This window comes from Lepisosteus oculatus, chromosome 27, assembly GCF_040954835.1.
Source record: "Lepisosteus oculatus isolate fLepOcu1 chromosome 27, fLepOcu1.hap2, whole genome shotgun sequence".
Lineage (NCBI taxonomy): Eukaryota > Metazoa > Chordata > Actinopteri > Semionotiformes > Lepisosteidae > Lepisosteus > Lepisosteus oculatus.
This window is the reverse complement of record NC_090722.1, coordinates 3,109,094-3,133,560: the sequence shown is the minus strand read 5'-3', so window position 1 is coordinate 3,133,560 and position 24,467 is coordinate 3,109,094. Positions and strand designations below refer to the sequence as shown.

Sequence of the window (24,467 nt, the reverse complement as noted above, 5' to 3'; positions counted from 1 at the left end):
CTCTCTCTCTCTCCCATGCGTCACACCAGGCCCCGGGCGGACAGTCACGATCAGGCTCTCGCGCGTGGGGGGGGGAAGAGAAGCTGCCCCCCCTCTCCCGTTACAAACCACTCCGGTTGGGCTTCTTAAACAACCACGGGCTTGCAGATTCCCTGCTCCAGACAGCTCACACACGCCAAATCTGTTCAGTTCGCTCGGGACGTGGACAGGCTGGGAGGGCGGTGTGCGTTTTTACATGACATCTGCGTGCGACGGTGCACTCTCTCATAAGAGTAGGGTTTACCGCAGTATTCCAAAAGGTACCCATCCTGGGACAGTGAAGGGCTCTCTGCTCCCACTCCGTTCCAGCAGTTCTGTGCACCCACTCCTTATTTTCCCCAGGGAACTTAGCCAGGAAATCAAAAGGGTAAACTGCTGTTTTTCTGCTTTTAATGATAATGCTGAAGAAGGTGGATATTAAAATGCGCACAGGCATGCTGCATGTTTATGACGGACCTTGTATATGCAGCACAGTATGAGAAGAACCGTTTCGAAAATAAGCACAGGGTTCGAGAAAAGTGATTCCCAATTTCAGGCACATTTAAGCAGAACCGCTCAGCTGAAACATATTCGTTCTCCTTCCTTGAGGAAACAGAAGACGCGTCTTTACAGGAACAGATAGAGGGTTTTTGGAAAAGCCACCGAGCTGTACTCTGGGCGCCGATGCACCAGATAATTTTCACAGGAAGGCTTTAAACAATTAGACAAATACTCTCCTGACAAGCTGTACAAGCCAAACAAATTCTGGTTTGCAACTTTTTGGCACGTTTCAGAGCCAGTGTGTAACAGACAGCACAGGCCCCCCTCGAGGGGTGAAGCTCTCGTTATGGGCTGAATGCAACACCCACAAGGATCTTCACACCTCCCAGCAGGACCTCACGGGCCCAAGTCGCCACAGTAACGTGGCAAACCGAGTGATTCTGTGGTTCATGTGCAAGGCCCAAGCTATAAAGAGATTCAATTCAATTTATTTTTATATGGCGCCTTTCACAACAGGGTTGGCCCAATAAACAGTAAACACACAGCACACGCTAACGTTCACCCAGAGGGCAACGTGGGGCCTGTTTGAAACCGATACTCCCTTTGCCAGCCTTTCACTGGACCATAAAAAAGCCAATCCTCTCACAATCTGAAGGAATCTACACATGCCAGACTGTGACACACAACCTGCTTCCTCTCTGTGTTTATTTCAGGAGAGGTGGCACCGATCAGAGCGCATCAGGCTCGGCAGCTGGACCTGGCTTCTGCTGCAGCAGGAGACTCACGGAAAAAAAAACAACAGGAACGAAGTGGTTCAGGAACGACGTGACTGTGGGTGGTTCAAGTTCAAGAAGAAAATACACGTTTAATGCCGATTCAAGTGGAAACAGGTCGAGGGCCCAGATCGGAGCAACGCATTCAACCTGCCAGCCAATCACAAACTCCAAACCCTGCTTCCGCCCAATAGGAACGCATCACCGTAAAGTGGGTGTGCACTCTGTGGTTCGCAGGCATGTCTGCTCCTTGAGCTCGTCAGTGTAGAAGGCAGAGTGGATACACAGCTTTCAACAAACAACATGGGGTTTCCCAGGTGCCTTTGATAGAAATGTTCAGCGTAACTAATACGTAAGAGGTGTTGGGAGAGTCGTCAGTGGCTGTAACGAGATTACATTGTTCAGTAACTTTTTTTTTTCAAAATGACTTGGATGACTCTTTAAGTCAAGGACTGTGGCTGATTAATAAAGAGTGCTTTTTTTAAGAGCATGTATTTTTCTGAGAACTGTAAAGATTTCAGTCTTGCCTTGCTGTCCCTGTTCACCATGACTCTCCACGCAGGATGCTGTTAATGAAGATGGTGAAAGGGTTAACAATTTTAAACTCTGGACATGCGTGCACAATTTTCTCTTTCTGATGAAATGAACATCCAGCTAGGAATCTCAGTAACGGCCTGAATATCCTGTATTTTAACCCAAGTGTCTTGTAAAGTTGTCCTTTGTGTGAATTTCTGAGGTTTCTGAGCAAAATGTTTGTTTGTTTTTTCATTGAACTTGACTCAAGGGAGCTGGATTATTATTCTATGACCGTATCTCACTCATCCTTAAAAAATGGATAAAACCTACAGGTTTAAATTCACATTGTGTGTGTGGGAGGGGGATATTGAAATTCTGTTGCTGCATTTACTTTGGATCTTAGGAGATCTTTAAATTCCATGACACACAGAAAACAGAAACACCTTGCTGCAGAACTCAGAGCTCTGCAAATTGCCTTGTAATTACCGGAGAGGAAAAGGAAGCAGTGAGATAACTTGAACGATGACATGGGAATAGGCGATTAGAAAGGAAGAGAGATTAGAGAGGATCCTTCCAGCCTGCATCAGCTCCTTCGCAGTGTGGTTCAAATCCCAAATGAGACACCAGCTGAGCACTGCTGCGCCCTTGAGAAAGACTGCTCCAGGCAGAAGAATGGGCCACAAAATGTGAACACAAAAAAATATTGTAATGCCTGTAACTCAACTTGAAGCGCATTTTTAATTCATGAAAAAGTTTCACAGTCCCTAAGTTAATAAGTACTGCGCAGATCCATGGACAATGAAAGTTATTCTATAGCAGGACATGAAGAGGGTGGATCTTCACTATGAAGAGGAAATGAATGAGAAGACATCAAGACACTGACTCATCAGTCTCCTCAGCCTGACAATGTAAGGAAGTATCCCCAGTAAAGGGCAATGGAATTGCAGATACTTTGCAAAAATTCTGTTCAGAATGGTTTAAACTGAGTGATGTGATTGTCTTGTTTATCATACGACACTCCAAACTGCTCATCTCACTGTAAGAGGGATATGGCTTCCCGGAATTAGAAAACCAGGATTTCCCCAAAAGAGCACATTAACAGATGCCTGCAGGTAGCATGCATGAAGGAAAGTTTTGGGAACTGAGAACGAGTGATTCCATCACCGTCACCACATCGCTGCGATTTTAAAATCTCCTACGCAGATATTTTAGCCTAAGTGTAAGTAGTGCTAAGGGACAAGCTTTTGTTTCCATTCAAAATGGGAGCAAAAAAGCTCTACATTATGATCCCAATACACAGCCATTTAGTTAGAGGAATCCTACTGTGAAAATGCCTGAGCCAAGGGCAGCAAAACAATTTTAGACCCCAAACTCGACTGGGTCAGTGTCCAGTGGCTTGGGTCAAGACCTTTACCCTGTGCAGCTGCTAAAAGGTATCAGGCTAATAACAGCAATGCTAATTGCACAAACCCGCTGGTCACCGACCAGCCACAGAGGCGGCAGTCATGTGGCAAACTGAGTGATTCTGAAGCGGTGCTCTTGGCCTGTGGTCAGATCCAGCCAGTGACATGCAGTACAGAAATCACTGGTTCATGAGCAAGGCCCAAGCTAAATAGAGATCAATTAGTCACCTCGATATACAGTACATAACATTATGTGTGGCTTTACTCAGCCTGCAGCTAGGCTTTTAGACATCTGTTTTACATAAACACCCCTAGTGGATATGGTGAGCCCACACAAGTTGACAGACCCTCAACCTGTTCATCCCTGCCTACTGAGGCAGCTCGAAGACCGACGAGGTTCAGAAGAACAGAAAGTGAAGTTTATTTACTCCTTCCTTTAAAATGGCCGCAAAAATCTTCCCGAAACTTTGGGCTGTTTTCACAAAGAAAAAAGCACATTCCATTTCCAAATCCTGATTTGAGTCAGCCTAGAAGACAAGACAAACCAATCCCAGGACCACTTCCATTTTCATTTATCCACCATGAATTAAAAACGGCATCATCCAGAAATTAATTATCCATGATCATCACATTAGGACTACACAAAAACAACAGCAGCCAGCCTGTCTGATTAGTTCCTACTAATCACCACTGCTGTATTAACAGATGTCCAGGAGCAGACACACCTGACTTACCTGGTATCATGAAAAAAGAAAACCAAAACTGGAGCATTGCGAAAGTAAAAACTTGAATGAAACAGGTTATGCCAAAAATCAGGAACCGACAACCTACACAATAAATTCCAAAAGTACTTCAAGTTTCAGACACCTCTGACAGCTTCAGCTTCACAACCTCACACTGGCAGCTAGAGACAGCTTTCGCACAGGCAGGGGAGAAGAGATCGCAGACAAGCTGCAGGTTACACTGGAAAAACTTTGCCGTGTCAGGATCGATTTGGAGTCTGACACAGACCTGACGGCTGCAATGGTACTGTATGCATTTAAAGGCTGACTCAGTCCTTCACCCAGAACCACACACTGTGGGAACATGCAGCCTCCCCCACACAGGTCCTTCAGTTCTCTCCTTCTCAAGCAAGAGGAGGGGAGAGGCTGTCACATGCTGAAAGGCGGGCAGATGTGATCACCAGTACTCGAACGTTTGGACAGAGCAAAGAGACGACAAAGAGTTTGCCCAGCCCCAGCCCCAGCCCCGGCGAGCCGACAGTCATCCAAGACTGTGATCTATCGGCATGTGATCGTTTATTTTCCCTGCCTGACTACTGCATGCAAACCGCTCCTATGTCCTGGGACCTAAATCAAACTTGAGGATTAATAGTTATGCACCTTTTATCTACAAAAAGCGAACCAGGATACATTGCATAGCATTCTCGACCACAGAAATGCACAGAACTCTCTAGCTGCAAACAACAAATAATTGAGCTTGCTTCTGCTTGTGCAGGCTGGACTTGTCCTTTACAATGTGACTTTGTATTTTTGATGCCCTTATCCTCCATTATATTTCAAACTGTGGGTGAGATTCATTAATCCCGTTTCTGGTCAAAATACTTGATTTACTTGACCTCCAGGTTTAGAATCTCAGTTTGAATAGTACCGTCCCACCAGTGACTCGAACCAATAGCTGCAACTGAGATTTGGGAAAATCCCTCGGCTTTTGTTTCAGCTTTTGTACAGCAAGTTGATTCACGGGAGATTGTGAAGAAAATCCCAGAAGTGGCTGATCTGTAACACAGAAGGAGTAAACTACAACAGGAGACGCAACCGGAAATTTTCAGAACCAGCCGGCAGTGGGCACTAGACACGAGATAACTCCAGTAAATCAAATAAAAACAGCTTCATAACAGGGAGTGGTGGCTAAGGCCACTCCTTAATTAACACCCCACATCACAGCACGGACGTACATATACTGTCGTTGAATGTTTTTGCTCGCTGCTCAAGAAATGTTTTAGCTCCATTTATACAACATAAGTCACCTTATTGTCTATATCCTTGGAGATATTAAGTTGCTGGTATTTTGAGAAAAACATACTATCAAGGCTAACAATGAAGGACAGCACTTTTATTTCTTACATAACACCCCTTTCGGCTCTGCAGAGGCAGATGCCCAAATCGTGAAATGCTAACATTTAGAGATCTCAATCTAATCACACTTTTAAGCCTTTTCCCCAGAAAGTGCGAGCGAGATAGAGCTACACAAGGCTGTGTGGCAAGGGAAGACATCAGGGGCATGCATCTCTAAAGGAATTCCCCCACCTCCCCCCCACCAGAGACCCAGAGAAGTCGTTTCTTCGAATATACAACTCTATATTAGTCTTCAAAAGGACCTCCTGAAAATAACCTTTCAAGATATCAGATTCCAGCTTGAAATCTAACATGATGGCACCAGGAAATACAGCTAAGATGTGTCATGAGGTTTATATAGTCATATTCTTAAGACTATAACATTGATCTTCTCTAGAATAGTGAATATAAGCAGAGTACAAGCCCACGCAATAGACAGTGTGTCCCTAATACATTTGTTCTCATCTCCTGAGCTCAACAGAAGGGGGTTTTGTCTCTTACATGTTATTTCCCCGAGGGCTGAGCTGACAATTCAAAATGCTCTGGAAGAAAACTTTGTCCCAGTTAACATAATGCATGAGCGCCCAGATGTGTTGAACAATCCTCAAGGCTCAGTCAAGAAATCATACAGCTTAAGAAGGACATAGACCAGGATCAGTGTAACACACTACCTAACCAGTGACAGTGAAGTCTGGTGCTGCTATCTTACTGTTGGAGCACAAGAACTGCTGGATCTGGATGACCAACACACAAAACCAGAAATGAAACGCATGATGAAGCCAGTCAAGTTTAGGGGATTGAATGCGAAGGCACAAAGCCAGCAAGTCTACAAACGACACAGCTGTGAGCCTTGACCCAGGAGAACAATCAATGAACGGAGGAAGAGGTACTACAGTACTACAGAAATACAGCACTGAAAATTAATAATGCATCTGTAAGTTTTACTTTAGTATAAGTTTCTGCTGTGCACTGTGCAATACAACCCCTGTCCTCTTTTTGTGTCATTGGAAGCCAACAGATTTTGTAAAAGACTGAGAAAGCGAGTCATTTTCTAGGCAGGGTTGAATTACAAGTCGGAAAAGCTCTCACTGAGGTTTAAAGGTGGGCGCTATCTCGATGACGTTTCAGAGATCAGCGGAAGGGACTCCCCTCCTGATGCTCCGTGGATAACGTCTCGCAGCGGGGAGAGGACGTGGCACTTCTCCCAGAGCGCACCGCGTGTCGGGAGTGGGATTGTCCCAGTCACAGGACGTTCTCCAGCAGGGGTCTGGAGGGATCCTCACTGGTACATGAGCTCCAGAACCTCCGAGACCCGCCGGGATGGGAAAGCGACAAGGAACACGGCCTGACCTTTGCATTTTTGGGGGGTGGGGGGACGACGAGGGGGCTGCAGCAGCAAGCTCAAAAGGCTGCTCGAGAAGAAGGGCATTCTGGGAGAGAGGGGCTCCCCTCCTACCTGGCCTTCAGCTCCTTGTACTCCTCGCGGACCTTGCCCAGCTCCAGCTGCAGGCGGGCCCGCTCCTTGGCCACCGAGTCCAGGGTCTTGCGCGCGTCGGCCAGCTCGGTCTCGTAGGCGGCCTTCAGGCCCGACAGGTCGCGGCTGATCTCCTCCTCGGACTCGGTGATGCGCAGCCGCAGCCCGGCGTTCTCCGCCTCCAGCGAGCGCACCTTGTCGATGTAGACAGCCAGCCGGTCGTTCAGGTCCTGCAGATCCTCCTTCTCCTGCAGCCGCGTGATGCGGGCCGGCGAGAGCGGGGTGCTGCCGCCGCGGGGGGTGCGCTTCGGGCCGGGGGTCTCCATGGCGTCGGCTGGGACGGGGGGGGCGGGGTCCTCGCACCTGGCCCGGGGGGGGGGGGGGGAAACGGAGAAGAAACGGGCTTTAGCGTCTGCCTTCGCCCTTGTTCCAGCCTGGGTGGACTCTCTTACCTTTCGCGTAACCTTTGACCTCCCGCTCCTGTGGCTAGGTGTGATCTTGAAACCGCCTCCCTCGCCAATAAAGGGAGGAGCGAGAAGAGGAGGACAGAAAACACGACTGCCGAGAAGACTTGTGCCCCGTGTTTCAATCAAGGGCGGAGCACCAGGTAGGAGACGTCCAGATCCCACACACCGAGGCAGAGGCTGGATTTGAACCGGGAACCTCCAGCTCACACATCCTGCTCCTGTACACCTGGACTGCCATCTCCTAAATCAAACCTATGAGCTTCCCTCGCCTGCCGGCACTTTAAAATACTTCGACAGGGGAGTCCTTGAGCCCGCGATTTGGAATTTTGAAATGACCTCGACTTGGCTACCGGTCCCGCCTTAGCACAGACCGTGAGGGTTCAGCGGCAGGGAGCACAACTGCGAGGCAAAGACCTGTTCCACTGACTCATACGTCCGAGAAAAGCACCTCTATTGCAGCAGGGCAAAACTTGAGAACTGTTGCGCAGTGTGAAAAACCAAGCGGCTATAAAAAGCGTTTACCTTGCAGTTGAGTCGTCTGGGGGCAAAGTGTCCCGCAACTTGGAGCGAACTGGTCCGGAGGCTGGCGGTACTTTTGGAAGCAAGGCTGTGACTCAGCACGCAGCTGCTAGATCTCTAGTGAACTGGCTTCTCAAGATATGATTTCGCTGCTGTCTGCTGCTGCTGGCTGCTGCTCCCTGATCTCTCTCTCTCTCTCTGTCCTTCGCCTCCTGGCTCCAGATCCAGACTGCTTCTTGCTCAGCCTTTCCCAGCCAATGTATTTCTGGAACACAGAAAGAGTGAGGAGGAGGAGGGGTGGAAGAGGGAGGAGCTCCAGTAGAACTGAGTTTGCTCTGCAAGCCTGAAACAGCTTTCCCTGCCCTTCAGTGCACGCCAGCTTCTCAGTGGAGCGCGTAAGAAAGCTGTCAGAAGCTGCCAGTGAGGTGAAAAAACGAAATAAAAAATGCAGGAGAACCGAGTGAGGGGAAAGTACCTTGATTTTCTACAAGATAAAAAGTTGCCCCTGTAACTCCCTTGCCTTTAATAGTGCGCTTTTGGTCAGTGCCCAGGAGAGCTTAGCCCTCATCAAGAGGAAAGAGCAAGATCAGCATCCAACTTTCAGGGAAAATTCCAGAAGGATTTCTCCTCTCTTTCGGTTTTGCTTTCCAATTCAGATCAGGAAAACTGCGGCCGGGGGGGGGGGTTAATTTGGCCAGTCACGTGCATTTATATGGAAGAATTGTAGCAAATACTGCGTTGGAAAGTTCCTCACAAGAACAATACAGGATTCGGAGCCTCAATCCTGTGCAATAAGAAGTATTTTAGCCAAAGGTAAGGGCAGGATTTACAAACTACAATTAGAAGTATCTTCTAGGACGAAATACATGTTAACATGCTTTAAAAATAAGGCACTGGGTTTATTTGTGTCTTTTGAATGTGCTAACCGTATGCTGATGCGATCAGAAACTGCAGAAAAAGATTGTGCCCTTCACTGGAAGACTGCACTGGTGGACAGCGGGAGATGTATCTTTCATACAGCTGACCCTCAGCGGGGGTGTTTTATCTCATCTGGGAGACACCCTTTGCCAATTGAGAAAGGCACCCTTATCAACGGACAGACCAGAGTCCACAGGTCACGGATATCCAGAAATCATAAGGCTAAGACAAACTTTACTAGGTTTGTCAGAAGGAGCAAATCTCACCAGAAACAGATTCAACACGAACACGGCTCTTTGTTCTTTAGCTTTTAAATCCTTCATTTTTTGTCTCTGCTTGCTGTTAGCATTTTAAAGACATCTAAAAATGTTTGAGGCTCAGTTTTGCTCATGGCCTTCAAGGCCTCCACATGAAGCCTATCCCAGCAACACACGCATAACTCGCAGCAGGGCCAGTTTTCCCAGACGCCAAGTAACCTCCCAGCACATCACTGGAGGAAACCCACCAGGACATGGAAAGAACATGCAAACCCCACATAGACAGCACCTCAGGTACAGAACTGAACCAGGGCCCCAGCACTGCAAGGGAGCAATGCTAACCACTGCACTGCTCTGACACCTGTCTTCAAGGTATATTTTTAAATATTGAATATTTCACAGCACATTAACTTTGTGGATTTTTAGCAAACAGCATCAGCAAAACCTTTTCGCATGTAAAAGTTTCTATTTAACGTGCATGTTATTCTTCAAAAATATGCAGGCCATTTCTTTTCATACTTATAGCAAGGGCCAGTTGTTATCAAAAATCCCATTTTTTATTATTCCTTTATTTTACCTGGCTGATCAATTGAGAGGAAAGCGGTGGCACTGTGGCTAAGGATCTGTGCCTGTGGCTGGAAAGTTGCCGGTTCAAATCCCGCGGGCGGCAGAGGAATCCTACTCCGTTGGGCCCCTGAGCAAGGCCCTTCACCCCAACTCCTCCAGGGGCGCCGTATAAATGGCTGACCCTGCACTCTGACCCCCAGCTTCTCTCCCTGTCTGTGTGTCTCATGGAGAGTAAGCTGGGTAATGCGAAAAGATGAAATGCAAGAAATTGTATAGGGCTAATAAAGTGATATTATCTTATCTTATTATCTTTTCCAAACCTCACCTTGCCCACACCTCCACAGTCTCTGCTCTGTCTTTTCACATCAGTGGGCCTGATAACTTGTCCACAGTTTCATTTCCCTATTTCACCTCATCACTCGCACTGCAAGATGTTTGAGAGACTAGATGGGCCTCTGGGTGTGCTCAACAGCCTCCTCGTTTGTGACTGTTCTTATGAAACACAGACCTTCTTGCTACACTGACGATTTTGATAGCGCTGTTTTAATGAGGGGCGGGATTCTTTGTGGCCATATAACTGGAGTGAAGGCACAGCTTCAATACTGCTTTTACATCAGCTTTCAAAAGCCTTTCGCGAATGAGGCTCTTATCTTAAACATCCCGGGCAGGAGAAAAATGTCCCAGGTTCGCCTCTTGCTTTGCTCCTTATCTATCCCAACAGCATTCCAGGCCCCTCATGGAAAATCTAGATCAGAAATCTGTTCTGAAAGGGACACCAGTGCTTTCATGTGCACCTTTTTTATTCCTTCCTGGCGTTCCTTGTCAAAGATTAGAGGTACAGATGTAGCATCTCAAGCAGGAGAGCTGTTCCCTTAGACAGCTGGCTCAGCTCTCTGGTCTAGAGGTCAGAGGTCAGAGCCCGAGGTACTACACAACTTTGGTCAGGACTCTCCCATGAACAACAGGACAAGCCCACCCAGGTTTGGGAAGGCTGAAGGAATTCCTGGCAGGGGGTTGTGGGTTCAAATCCCAGGTGGGTGACACAGCAGGTAGGTACCCCACTTAAACCACTCCACTAATCACCTTGCTGTAAAACCACATCTCCGATGGAAACGAGAATCTCCTCTCAATTGACTACCTGTTAAAACAAGTGAAAAATAAATACAGGAAATTTCCCCCCCATCGACGAGTGGCAATTCTTAATCGGCAAGGGGATAAAAAGACGATAACCTTTCGTCAAATGTCCGATTGGAAAATGAACTGCAGTTGATCGGGAGCTGAGGGAAAAACAGGGGGACAACTGGAGGAGTTTGGCAATTCAGCCTCTGACCCACAGCCATGGAATGATAAGGGTGGAAGCAGCATGCTAAACAAAGTGCTCTGTAATTGCTCTAAAAAAAAAAGTGAGAAGCCAATTCTAAAACCGTATTCTTCATTTCCGTTTGCCACTGCGTTATTAATGACATTTTAAGGAGCTTCGCCATCGCAGGAGTGTATCTGTCATAAGAAGAAAAAGCAGGCATTAGAGATCACACCCCTTCCTGTGAGTCAGCCTCCGCCTGCTCCATTTCTGCCGCCCATTGTTTCATCCTGTGACTTATTAACTGGACAGGAGCTGTGCACAGGTTGAAGGTACAGTCTGCCAGACCGTTTCTCAGGGATAAGGAGTTATCTGGCAGTAAATGATTTAACCCTGTCTTTCTATCAGAGCCTTTTCCAAGCTCATTGGCTCACTGAAAACATAAGCTTTCCCCATTTTCAAGAAAAAAAGACTCAGATTATTAATTTGTTTGGTTTTAACCTAAGTGACTTACTTAGTGACCTTGCTTATTTAGATGGACCGAGTGGAGGCTCTGTGGCTAAGGATCTGTGCCTGTGGCTGGAAGGTTGCTGGTTCAAATCCTGCGGCCGGCAGAGGAATCCTACTGCGTTGGGCCCCTGAGCAAGGCCCTTCACCCCAACTGTTCCAGGGGTGCTGTATAAATGGCTGACCCTGCGCTCTGACCCCCAGCTTCTCTCTCCCTGTCTGTGTGTCTCATGGAGAGCAAGCTGGGGTCTGTGAAAAGACAGATTCCTAATGCAAGAAATTGTTTATGGCCAATAAAGTGATCTGATCTTGATCAGACAGATAAACCTGTCCTAGACACCACAACTCCATCTGCTCTTTTCCAGAACCATGGCCCAGTGACATGCTAGCTGAGCTCACGGAACCAGGTGAAAAGACTTGCTCTGTTCTAGAAGCAAGATCTCCAGCATCACTCTCCATCCTCAAGAAGAGCCCCAAGGATTCACTGTTTTATTTCCTTGGTCTTGGGGGGAATTTTGAAAATAATGAACAAATTGTAAGAGGATCAATTGGGACTTTTATCCTGCGGTGCATTTTAATGGCATAAATCATGACAATGCTTAATCAGACACTTCTTAAGCTGGCATTTACTGTACTATATTGAATCTAGTGGGAATGAGGGTTAAGCATCTACACTGCAAATGGGAAAGACATCAAAATTATAAGACATGAGTCTCCCAAGGATGGTTTTATGCCACAGCCAGGCTGACCTGATCACAGTCCCAAAGCCATCCTTTCTTAACAGATCCTGAAGATGCATGTAATAACAATAATATTATAATAGCATTATAATATAATCTTATATTACAAATGCCTGAGGCACATTCCTCACAAAAAAACAAGTCTAAAAAAATGAACCATGATAATACTATTGAGAACAGCAACTGAACATTTAAGTGAGAACTTTAACAGAACTGCAGTCAACACTTTTGATCACGATGATCAGGATCTTAATCAAGTCTTGAATTTTGCAAGAACAAGTTTTCCTGCGATACAAGATTTTTACCCGATGGTTATGGGAGAGCAGCTCAGAAATGTGTGATGGGTTGTGTCTGTCCAGTTGCTTCCTCACATAAAGGCCTTCACCACCCAGCACGAGCTGGGCACTGCCAGGGCTGATGCACGACACTGTGCACAAAGGGTTTAGCACCACAGAAAGAAATAAAAGCAAAAATGGCCTCATTCTCATAATGCTCAATAATTTGAGCTGCAGGGGATCCCAGCCGGACTGGGCTCTAGTGGGCCGATTGGCGATTTGAATATGGGCTAGCTCTAGGTTGGGTTGAGTCATGTGGGCTGTCATCGAGTGTGCCGCTTATTTTGTGCATGTGGGTGAGCAAACCATCTTTGTGTACTCGTGCACATGCACGTGAATCCTCAGAATTAAAGCCGCCTCAAAACGTTCAATTTACTCACAGTGGGGCATCTGGTGAACCCTTGTGAAGAAAGTGGTTTAAAAACATAATAGTATTCAAAGCTGAAGGACTATCTGGTTGTGGAACTTTCAGGAATAGATTGTTTCAGGATTTGGAGAGCTAAACCGGATCAACCACTCTCATTCCGAAGTAGTGCGATCCAGTTCTGAGCTGCAAGCTCTTACAAAAACATCGTACTTCACGAAGCACAAAAAACGAGGCACTTAATTGTGCCTGATTATGTAAATCTACTGGAGAAAATGCCCTTTGACGATCAAAAAAACCCGCTGCTGAAACACACAGGAGACTGCAGCTCCTTTAAACTCAAATGTACCAACTGTTCTGCAATAAGAGTCCTTTGTGGTTTCCCTGGATACTTATTAACAGAGAACATGAATACTACAATGATCAAGAGGAAATGAACGTGATGTGGGAAAGACCCGATCCAATGCCCCCTTCTCTCAAAGAGCCGATCGCTCTGGCTTGCTCGTGCGGATGTCTGCAGCCACGCCCAAGATATCTCAGTGTGCTCCCGCAGAGGGGGCGGACAGGCAGACAGCGGGCACAGCCCAGTCAGAGAAGCAAACAGTCGTAATCCGCAGAAGAGAGAACCCGCCATCCGATTTCAACACCTTCCCTCTTAATGAGCGACAAGAGCCACGTACTGTCTGCCTGTACAAACGTGCTTCATCCCCAGAAAAACAAACACCGATTTTAAAAAAAAAGAAAGAAGACGATCCCAGATAGACGGTGTGACCGTGTGCACCAATTTTGGTTGGGGAGCGCTGTTACAACATAATTTAAAAAAAAAACAGAATGAACACGCACTACCAGATTTAAAAATGGGTAGAAAACTTCCAGAGAACAAAACGAGAGCAAATTGTCAGCAAATTTCCTAGAGGGTGAGCCATCACCTACAGCTAGCATGTGAGCAGCTTCCCCACACAGGAGGATTAAGGACTCATAAGGACGCAGCACAATACTGAGCACAAAATGGAGCCGCCACAAACACTGCAGTGTCTGGAAGTTTGGCTTTACTCAATGACTGAGGGTCTGATGCAGACGCTTGGCAGAAGCCTTCAGGAGCACAGGATAATTCATAAGACCCACATAAGGCCTTATTTAGAATAACGTGTAAAAATTTCACATACTGTTGCTCTAAAATCAGTTCGGACAGGAGCGGCTGGATGCACTGCTGGGCTTAAAGGACTGTACTATGCTGTGGACAGCTTCAGCAAGTGGGACAAGATCCAGAGGAAAATATGCATCCAAACCTGAGCACAGTTCTTCATGCTAAGGTTTATGGGAGTCTGGAACAAGCTACCCAGCCATGTTGCTGAAGCCGATAACCTGGCTTCCTTCAAGAAGTGTCTGTATGAGATCCTGGGATCAATTAGCTTCTAACTACCCAACGGGCTGGACGGGCTGACTCTCCTCCTTGTTTGTAAACTTTTTAAAATATTGACAAAAGACACACCTTAGCAGGAGGCTGCAGGGAAGGCCGGAGAGAGGAAGAGTCAACTGTACACAGAACACTCCTTCCTCAAATCCCCAAATAATCAGATGCGCAGACACTCCTTCAAGCAAACACTCGTGCTGAAGCTCATCCCCAATCTCTCTCTCCTCCGCCGCCAATCGATCTGCATCCTTAACTGAATTAGACAGACAAATGAGACAAGCTTCCTTTTTTGTGCCACGGTGACCAGAGCAATAGCGTTCTTCCTAATTATGACACAAAGTGATTAAGTGGAACCTGGTGGCATGGTAACGAACTGTGGCTTTAGAAAGCTGAAGAGCCACACATCATGTCCCAGGAGCTGTGAAGTCACTGTCAGCACTGGACTTCCCCTCCACTCCTCACTGTGGTTGTTAGTCACCAGCAGTCAATCCACCACACTGCTGCCCCTCCCTGTTTAACCAGTGATAACCCGAGGGCAGACTCAAGCACTCCCTCACAATGGGTAATATTCCTTCTCATCTACCCCCACGTGCTCAATCCTGGATTCACTGTTGCTCCAGCAGGGGTGTTCTGGCTTGAATTTGGCACAAAAAAAGCCATTTATTCTGAATACTAGTATTAAGTCCACCTTCATTCTTTCAGGATCCCGGTATTGTCCCCTCATGATCTCCTTTTATGAAGACTAAAGGTAATCAGTTCCTTTAATCTGTGCAACATCCCTTTAAAGGACAACTGGCCAGTCATTCTGGTTTTCATCAACTGTGCATTTTTCTGTCATGTGGTAAAAATTTGCGCGCCATTCAAAATGAAGTGTAGCAAATGCCCTTTGACGATAAAAAAAACCGCTGCTGAATCTTAACTTCCCTTTCAATTTTACAGAAGTACGCGTGCCTATATTTCCTCATTTATTTCCCCCCAATATTGCTTTAGAGGAAATAATTTAGAGTGATTCACTGGTGGTCAAATGCATCTGCCTGGGGAACTGTGCACCAGGCAGAGTGACTAAGGCAGCAGCAACTTCACCTGCTGCTCTGAGGGAACGTTATGTCAAAACACAACACACCAAGTCAAGCCATTACAGAGAACAAGCACTGACCATCCACCAGTAACTACAGCGGCCTTCCACGTCTTGCATGACAGAGCAATTCAACTCTCAAAGCCACCTTCACTTACTCAAAGACACGGTCATGCACAACGAAGGCCTGTCATGTCCTTATTTAATTAGTAATACAAATGACCTCACTTTTTTCCAGCTCTTAAAGACACCTTGTGTAAATGATTTAACCCTGTCTTTCTATCGTTGCCTTTTCCAAGCGTATGGGCTCACGGAAATCACTAGCATTCCCCATTTTCAAGGATAAAAGACTTGGATTATTCATTTTTTGATGGAAGCTTTTATCCCAAGTGACGTACATGCCCATCCATTTGTACAGATGGGTATTTTACTACTGTACTATACTGTATTGGTACCAATCAGTGTCTCCCCTGGGATTTCAGCCCACAGCCCTTCAGTTACAAGCCCAGGCCCCTGACTGCTCCTCCGCAGGGTACTCGTCCACTACATGCATTCTTCCATAAGTTTCTTTTTCATTTCCAGGCCAAAGAGGTTTGTTGCTAAAGTCAGAAAAGAATCAGAACCAAGCCTGTAGTGGATTACATGGACTGCAGTCATCGCCCACCTTGGAGCTGGGTATCAGCTGATCATTTCAGTAGCAAACGCCCATTCTGATTGGCCTTTTGGGGCTACTAGCTTCATTTAGTAGGGGCTGCGCACACCGAGAGCATGCTGTTAGCGTGCCAATGGCTGCCTTGCCGAGGGACAATTAATTTTTAATCCCACAGGGATTGCGTTTCAAGAAGCAGCAGAGCACTAACCATGTCTGAGCAGAGGCTGGGTGGGGCTGGCAGACAGGACCGTGTCGAGGCTGTAGGAGATGAGGAGGAAATCTTCCCCAAGTGCAAGCTGGGAACCAGCTGGGTTTTCAACTACAGGCGGCTGGACTGCGTTCAGCAGGGGCCAGAGACCCAGTGTGCAAGCATGATGATGACAGCTTTAACATTTTGATCTCATCGTAACATCACTTTCAATAACCACTTGTTTACAGGACACACACACACACACACTAGAGCCAATGTCTCCGAACACAACTAACTCACCAGCACCTCTATGGACTGTTGGAGGAGACTAGAGCCCCCTGGAGGAACATCCAAACTCCACACAGACAGCAGGCCAGGTCTCGAATTGAACAGAAATAAAATGATCAACAGAAATGTCGACCGTTGCAACAGAAATAAAATATGTACATGAGCACTCCAGGTATGCAATACTCACAACCATACCATGTGACCAACCATATCACGACTCCTTGAATTTATATAGCACATTCCACCTCGGAGCCCTCCAGCGTAAGAATCATGTTTTTGGTGTACTGTATTTGTGGGGACCATAGAAAATGTCCCCACGGGCACAGAAACTCACTAGTAACCCGAGTGATAAAGACCGATGAGGCCGTCCTCGCAAGACAAAGCCATTTTTCCCCCATAAACCAGACGGCGATTTCTTTGAAAACGATACGGGGGTTTCTTTCAACCCTGTGGGGTTTTTATTTCAATGGAGTACATAACTGTACATAAAAAGTTGGCTGTCTAGAAAAAGCCAATGGTTGCGCCGAACTATTCATATAAAGTATCCAGATATTAGTAACGACGTGTGAACGTGTTTCCGCGCTGAGAAAGCCTCCTCACAAAGATAGCAACGTACAGACGAATAAAAAATGTGGGGACAGTCCTGCTTTAATAAAACAAATAATTCGCATTTTCTCACAAATGCAAGCGTCTGTATTCGCCACACGTTGAGTCGGAGTGAAGTTTGGACCCGTAAAGGGAGCCCCCCCACACGCAGAGCGGAGCGAGGGTGTGTAACCCGGGTCCGAACCCGAGCTGCAGCCCGGCAGGGTCGGGTCACACTCACTCACTGCCCACGGTGAACCCCAGAAGTCAAATCCCACCCCTACTCGTTCATTTCCCGCCAGCTCCCCGGTCTGCCTCTAGCTAATGAAACCGTCCGGGCCGCTTGACGTGGGTCTGACCAGGACACAACGCGCAGAACGCAGAGGAAACACTCAATCAGCGTCATGGGTGTGAAGCTCTGGCAATTCTCAAACCACAGAAGCTGAAGGCCACTCTCCCCCCACAACACACACACACACACCATCTCGGCCCCGATAATAACACATTTCGCTATAACACGCTCATTCCGACCCCAGACAGCACGTCTCTCTGCCTCTAGCGGCCGGACGGCAAACCCCATCCCTATCCGCCCCGCCCGGCCCCGCCCGGGCAGCCTGCTTTCCTGGAGGCGAGGCCGGGCTGGGCGGATCATTTGATGACTAAGTCTTCCCGACAGCGAGCTCGACTCCACAGCTCACACAAGACTCAGATTGAGCCCTGCCTGCTGGAACCAATACCAGCCATTCTCTCCCCCCGCCCATTTAAACAAAGATCTGTTTTTACACACTCTACAAACCAAAGGACAGTTTCTAACGAGGAGTGCTTTTCCCGCACCGACTCTGCTTTTCAGAATCCACTTCTCCTTTTAAAGCACATTATCGTTTTCCTCTCTTGTCACTTGGCCAGTGGGAAATGTCTGCTAAGAATATAAAAACACCATAACTTAAATGGGCCACTCTACATATTGTACTGCAATATATAATACAAACATGTTGTATAATATAATACATGTTGTGGAGGTGTGCTACACTGTGTGCTGTTGTCTGCTGTACTGTGTTGTCCTGAGAGACCAGCAAGAAGGAGAATTCCAGTACACATGTACACAAGAACCTCCTCTACTCTCTATTCAGACATCCAGCCTGTCTAGACAGTTCATAGTTATTTGAACCGAAGATCTCGTCCAGACATTTCCTAAAAGAAAACAGGGCATCGGCTTCAACCACATGGCTGGGCGCCTTGTTCCCCACTCCCACAGCTCTTTGTGTAAAGAAGCGGCTCCCCCCCTCCCCATCATTCTCGGTCTGAAATGCAGATTGCCTGATGTTGCACATGCTGTAGGACTGTTGATCAGGAAAACTGTTGATGAGAGAGCTTACAAAATTAAAAGAAAACAAAAAGATAAAAAGCCGGTCGTGGGAGGCAAGGTGGAGTGGAGCATGTTGCAGGAGGCTGTCTACCTAACCTCATTCTCCCTGAGCATCATCATAATAATTCTGGACACTCCACACAAAGGACTATATAAGGTCATGGGGATCCCCTCCACCCCCACCAGTGTGCAGCCCCTCCTGGATGATGCGCCAGTCCGCTCCCCACACACCAGCTCTCAGTGGGGAGGAGAGCAGAGAGATGAAGCCAGTTCAGAGAGGGGGGGTTATTAGGAGGCCATGACTGGTAAAGGACAGGGGGAAATTTAGCCAGGACACCAGGAGTACCACTACTCTTTTTGGAAACACCCTGGGATTTTTAATGACCATAGAGAGTTAGGACATAAGTGTTACATCTCATATAAAGGAAGACGCCATTTTTACAGTACAGTGTCCCCGTCACCATACTGGGGCATTAGGACCCACACAAACCGCAGGGTGAGCGCCCCCTACTGGCCCCACTAACACCTCTTCCAGCAGCAGCCTCAGCTTTCCCAGGAGTCTCCCCTCCAGGTACTGGCCAGACTCCCACCTGCCGAGCTCCAGTGGGGCTGCCAGCTGGGAGCTGCAGGATGATATCATCTGTTATCATCTAGTAATACACAACATCAGCACTGCAACCTTGAATACATCATCATCATAAGCCAATATTTCTATAAACAGAAATGTATCCTGTCATTTCTTGGTTACTCATGGATAGGACAGCAGTTTTTTTACTGACAATGACATCACCTCCTTACTGCAGTACCTGTTACTCATGCAGCAGCTCACAGGTGTCTGTACTCACAGCGAGCAATCGGAGAAGGCTCATTATCATTATTGAAAACGATCATTCCTGTTCTTATCTGGCCCGTGACAGCAGAGCAGCCGAATCAGACGAGAGGCCATCTTCCATTCTCATGCTCACATCTGCATCCAAAAACTAAAGGCTCTGACAGCACAACCACCTCAGATGCAGATTTTATTCGATTTCAGGGGAGAAGCTGGCCCCAGCCTGGTCAGTCCTGGATATGGAAGACATCTGAGGAAAACCAGGTTGTGTTGGTGGGACCAGTAGGTGGCACTCTCCCCCTGGACCAGAATGTCCAAACCAATGGTGCAACGTTCTGTTTCCTGGTCGGAGACACTGTGTTATAGGACCTACCATCCTTACGAGATAGATAGACAGGAGTTTATTGATCCCGAAGGGAAACTGAGGTGTTACAGCAGCCCAGCCCAAGACAAGCTAAAACAGAAATCAGAAATAGACTAATAATTCAAATAAAATAAGTACAGCAATACAAAATAGAATATATAGAGTTAGGTGTGTGCAAAATATGCTCACAATAAAATATGTGCAAAATGTGCATAGGTATATACAGATTGAGAGTACCACAGTATAAACAGAATATTAATGCAGTGTCCAAAAAGTACATGAGTGCAACAGGCTGTCCACAGAGGAGCAGATGAAGGGCTGACAGTCCTAGCCTAGGGCAGTCTTATACAAAGACATGCTAAACTGAGCTCTTGACAATCAGCTTTTGAAAAAGTAGGGGTGCCTTGGCTAATTCCCACAGTGTGGCTGTACACTCTGGCCTACGTAATAGACCGAACACTTCTCCTGTAACAGAATTTCTCACTATACTACCATGCATCCACTGAGTGGACGATGATGTTAGTTCACTCCTAGATGTTAAAGGCTTTGGGATCCTTCAGAATCAAAGCTGTTGTACAAAGGCAACCGATCATGACTTCTAATGAATCTGTCACGGGCTGGGCGCCTCCCTGTTTGCTACTGATACAAAAGAGCAAGAGAGAACAAGCCTCTTGCAGATCCCTCAGGAAAAGGATAAGAAAAAATCCTATACAGAGGATTTCCAAGGCGCTCAGCTGGTACACATGCTTGCCTGAGCACAGGAATGATCTGCGATCCCGGGTTCGAGCCCGGGTGGCATCACTAACCGACTGCGACTGGGATTGCCCAAGCTGCGGTTCACAGTGGGTGGGATAAGTCTGCCCCCTGGGCTGCCTGCCGGCATGTGGACACTGCACTGGTCCTCCAGCAGGGGGCAGTAGTGCTGCCGGTGATCTGTTCCAGCCAAAGGGCTGGGAGCTGGGCAGGGCAGGGCATGCTGCCTACACTTGTGCTGGAGCAGTCTGGCTATGCTGCCTTCATAAAGAAGTGTCCCTGCGTGGGATTGGAACCCTCAACCTTTCGCTCAAAAGTCCAGAGCCCTTACTGTCATGAGCCCAGGGAGGTCAAAGGCAAGAAGATCTCAAAAATGTACTTTAACCGAAAGTATAAAAAGTGTAAATCATCTCTTTTTAGATGAAAAGTATATCTCATCACTTTACTTTTAAGAAGGCCTTCCAGATACCTGATATGGATTAATTCTTGTCCATCATACAAAACAATAACATCTGATTATACCATCATGGGCTTTTTGAGGATAATTTTCTCCAGTTCCAGTTAGAAAAGTCCTAAAAGGGACTTTTTGTCTCACATTGATTTGAAACCCAGGTGACGATGATCTAGGAGGACAAACGTACACTCCTGAAACTGAAGTTGCTTCGTTCCCTCACAAACTAGTGCCAGCTCAGTCCCAACAAGGGCAGTTTTCCAAATCCTCTTCCAGTGTTGGAGCATCTGTGTTGTAACCATGGCGATCGGAACTGTACTGTGTAACCAAGAGAGAGGCTAAAGCATGGAAACCACCACTTCCTGACGTAGGAAAACCACAACAGCCCGAGTGAGTGGAAACTAACACAACGTGGTAACTAGGGGTTACTCAGCCAAGCACAGCCCTGCCTGTGTGAGAGAGAGAGAGGGGCGTCGCATCCTCCAGCAAAGCCCAGCTGCTCAGGAACAAACACTCCACGATCTGAATCGCACAGAGCACAACCCACCGACAAAGAAAGATCCGGAAACGTGCCTTTCAGATTGACTTCTGCGAGTAGGATGTGTGTGTGACTGTGTGTGACTGTGTCATGGTGTGTAATTGCCTTTTCCTTCGGAACGTCCCTGCAGCGCGTTCGGCTGCTTACCCAGACTGGGAGGGAAGAGTGATTCTTTCTGGGGAAGAGAGGGGGGGGAAACACGATAACAGCAACGCACAAACATCCGGCCTCGCAAAGCAGGGACCCCACCTGTGACACCGGGGGTCTTAACCCAGCAAGCTTCGTGCTTCATTCACACCAACAGCTTAACAGCACAAGAAAGAACACCAGGACCAGAGAAGAGTTAGAGAGGGGGCTCATCTTACTCATTTGTTTGCTAGAAACTGATTGATAATGATCCATAAATCAATAACAATCAGTGGACTTCCTTCGACCTGTTTCTTGAAGGAACTGTCTGAACTGGGCTGTACAACATGACCAGGCAGTTTGCTCCACACCCCTACAACTCTAGGTGTAAGGAAGCGCCTCCCGTCCCAGAGCTCAACACAATGTCTTCTAAGCTTCTGCTTGGACCCTGGTTTCTCTATTGGCCTCGAAGTCGTCCTCTGGATTGGCATCTGAGCTAAAGAAAAGTGTTCATCTTTAAAAATGTCTTAATCGTACTTTTATGCTGAATAGTACCGTTTAAATCCTCCCCATTGCCCTTTTTAGCTCTTGATGTTCAAACGGTTCCCAAGAACGTCCTGGACTACGACCCACAAAGACTGCAGGTGGGGACCCCATTTCAAATGAGGTCTGAGCCTTCAACAAAGCAGTGTGGTGCAGTAGGGCTTGGGTTCAAGTCCCTGCCTACTTGAGCAGAACACATCCTCTCAGATTGTTCCAATAAGACATCCAGCTGCACCAACTGGTACAGCTGTAACAATTTAAGAAAAATGTCATATGAACCAATAAGGAGACACTCTAAACTCAGTTATTTAATGACCTTTCTTAAGTTATTTATGAAGTATTTGGACTCTTCCCTTCTTTTGTACGCAGATCAGAAAACCACCTTCTCCATCACAAAACTGCCCACTCAGAGCCCTGAAGCAGAGGAGCATGCCCTGTTTGTGTAGCCAGCTCCCGTTGGTCTTTCTCCTGGGAATGTTGTTTCTCTGCACGCTGACATTGATGCACACGAATTCATTTCAAAAGAGACGGTATTCGGATACTGTTGGAATACCGCTAAGCTGCCTCTGTAGTGCAGCACAGTTTCAAACGGCCGATTTTTGCAGTCAGTTGATTTGCCTGGAGGGGGGGCGGGGAGAGCAGTTGGAGCAAAAAGATTTTAAAAAATAAAAGTACAAGTTTCAAGTTGCATTTGGTGCGGAGCCCAGTTCTCGGGGTTTCATTGTGTCAAATATATTTTTATAGACCTGGGAACACGGCCACAGACAGAGCGCGACGCGGCTCCGTACCGCCATCTAGTGGTGATCGCCAACACGTTACTACTGGGTAGTACAGCTGTAGGATCCAACACCGGTTCTCAAGCATCGTAATTGCAATTCAAACATATACGACTTCTTTTACTGCACTTCAGACCCATCTCTGTGCTGTTTCCCCTCCCTGTGCCCCTTATGTCACAGTACAGCCATGTTTTCTTCACTGCATCCACTGAGGCCAGAAGCAGTCCACCTCATCACAAGGGGCTGACTGCCCGAGTCGTCAGGACAGTGTCCTGGGAGGGCCGATGTTGGAGATCCGGGAAGAAACCCCTAACAGCTGTTGAGGTGGCTCTGTGGCTGGAAGGTTGCCGGTTCAAATCCGGCAGCCAGCAGAGGAATCCTACTCCTTTGGGCCCCTGAGCAAGGCCCTTCACCCCAACTGCTCCAGGGGCGCCGTATAAATGGCTGACCCTGCGCTCTGACCCCCAGCTTCTCTCCCCGTCTGTGTGTCTCAAGGAGAGCAAGCTGGAGTATGTGAAAAGACAAATTCCTAATGCAAGAAATTGTAAAGGGCTAATAAAGTTATGTTATGATTTGAGCCAAGAGGCGCCTCGATGACCCGCCTTTAACGTGCTCACAAACACAATCTCCGCACACGGTTCTTCACCGGCCAGTGTGAAGAACTCACACTCACGGCCCAAGTTTCATTCCCGACACGTGGATTACTAGTTTCTTACGGAAACGAAAGAGAAAACTTTCACAAACGATTTTTCCGTTTCAAGCCGCAGGAACGACAACTACTGTAACCTGAAAGCTGGGCACCTCATTCTGGGGCAGAATTATTTGTCGGAGCACAGCTGGGCTCCTGCAGATAGCGGCAAACTTTAAACCCGCAGCCACCCTCGTCCGAACACCCCCAGGACGGACGAGCTAGCCGACGCCATGAGCCACTTTTACTCAAAGAAACACCTGCCTCTTTCTCATTTCTCCTACACAGCCCGACGCACATTTAAATAGTGTCGAATTTGCCTCCTGTTTTGTTTTGGGTCATGCGCAGGTGTTAATTTCCTTATTGTGGGTAATTGATACCATTGCTTTCTGAGCGCACAGAGCATCTGGCTTCAGTCAATACAAGCTTTTCAGAAGGGCTACTTCCAGATCCCGCATTGCAAAGGGGCGAGGGGGAAATCTCTCTCAAAGAGAGTCGAGCACGCAAAGGGAGACAAGTTCATGACGAACAGGCGATAACAAGCGACAGACAGAGAAAATACGGGCGACGTTTTACCTGAGAACCGGGCCGGCATCAATCCGCCGATTTCCTGGACTCGGTGACTTCTTGTCTGTTTGTTTCTTCATTTAAATCCCGATTAATCTTCGGGGAGACTTCAAGAAAACCGCCGCTGACCACTCGCGCGGGATGACGGGTACGCTACCCAAAGCGCACTGGCGACCGCTAACCTCGTTTTAAAACGATTTCGTTATCAAAGATAGCGTCTCATTTGTGTGCGTCCCTACTATCAATCTCGGAAATGTAAATGAAAGACAATAAAGATCCCTATCTACCGTCGGTGTTATACAAATAACCAGGGAACTGATGTGGCTTTTTGCTGCTCTGAAATTATTTTGCTTTGTGCACACTGCCCCCTTGTGGACCAATGTTCGATCACTTGCCGTCTGTGTTGTATGTGAAAGCGTTCTCAATAGTCAATTAAATGTGGTAGTCCTTAAAATGAGGACTTACTCTATATTGAGTGGTGTACCA

The 24,467-nt window shown here is 47.3% G+C and overlaps 1 protein-coding gene across 1 annotated transcript in view; it reads right to left on the bottom strand.

Annotated features, from left to right (window-relative positions):
* Positions 1-24,127, bottom strand: part of lmna (lamin A) — a 64,463-nt gene extending 40,336 nt beyond the window's left edge. The window contains exons 1-3 of the mRNA XM_069184827.1: positions 23,991-24,127; positions 7,792-8,053; positions 6,785-7,165 (exon numbers count right to left, since the gene is read on the bottom strand). Of these exons, the coding sequence (XP_069040928.1) occupies positions 6,785-7,128 (344 nt within the window). The 5' untranslated portion in view covers positions 7,129-7,165; positions 7,792-8,053; positions 23,991-24,127. The remainder of the gene's footprint in view (positions 1-6,784; positions 7,166-7,791; positions 8,054-23,990) is intronic.
* Between the last annotated feature and the right edge of the window lie 340 nt (positions 24,128-24,467).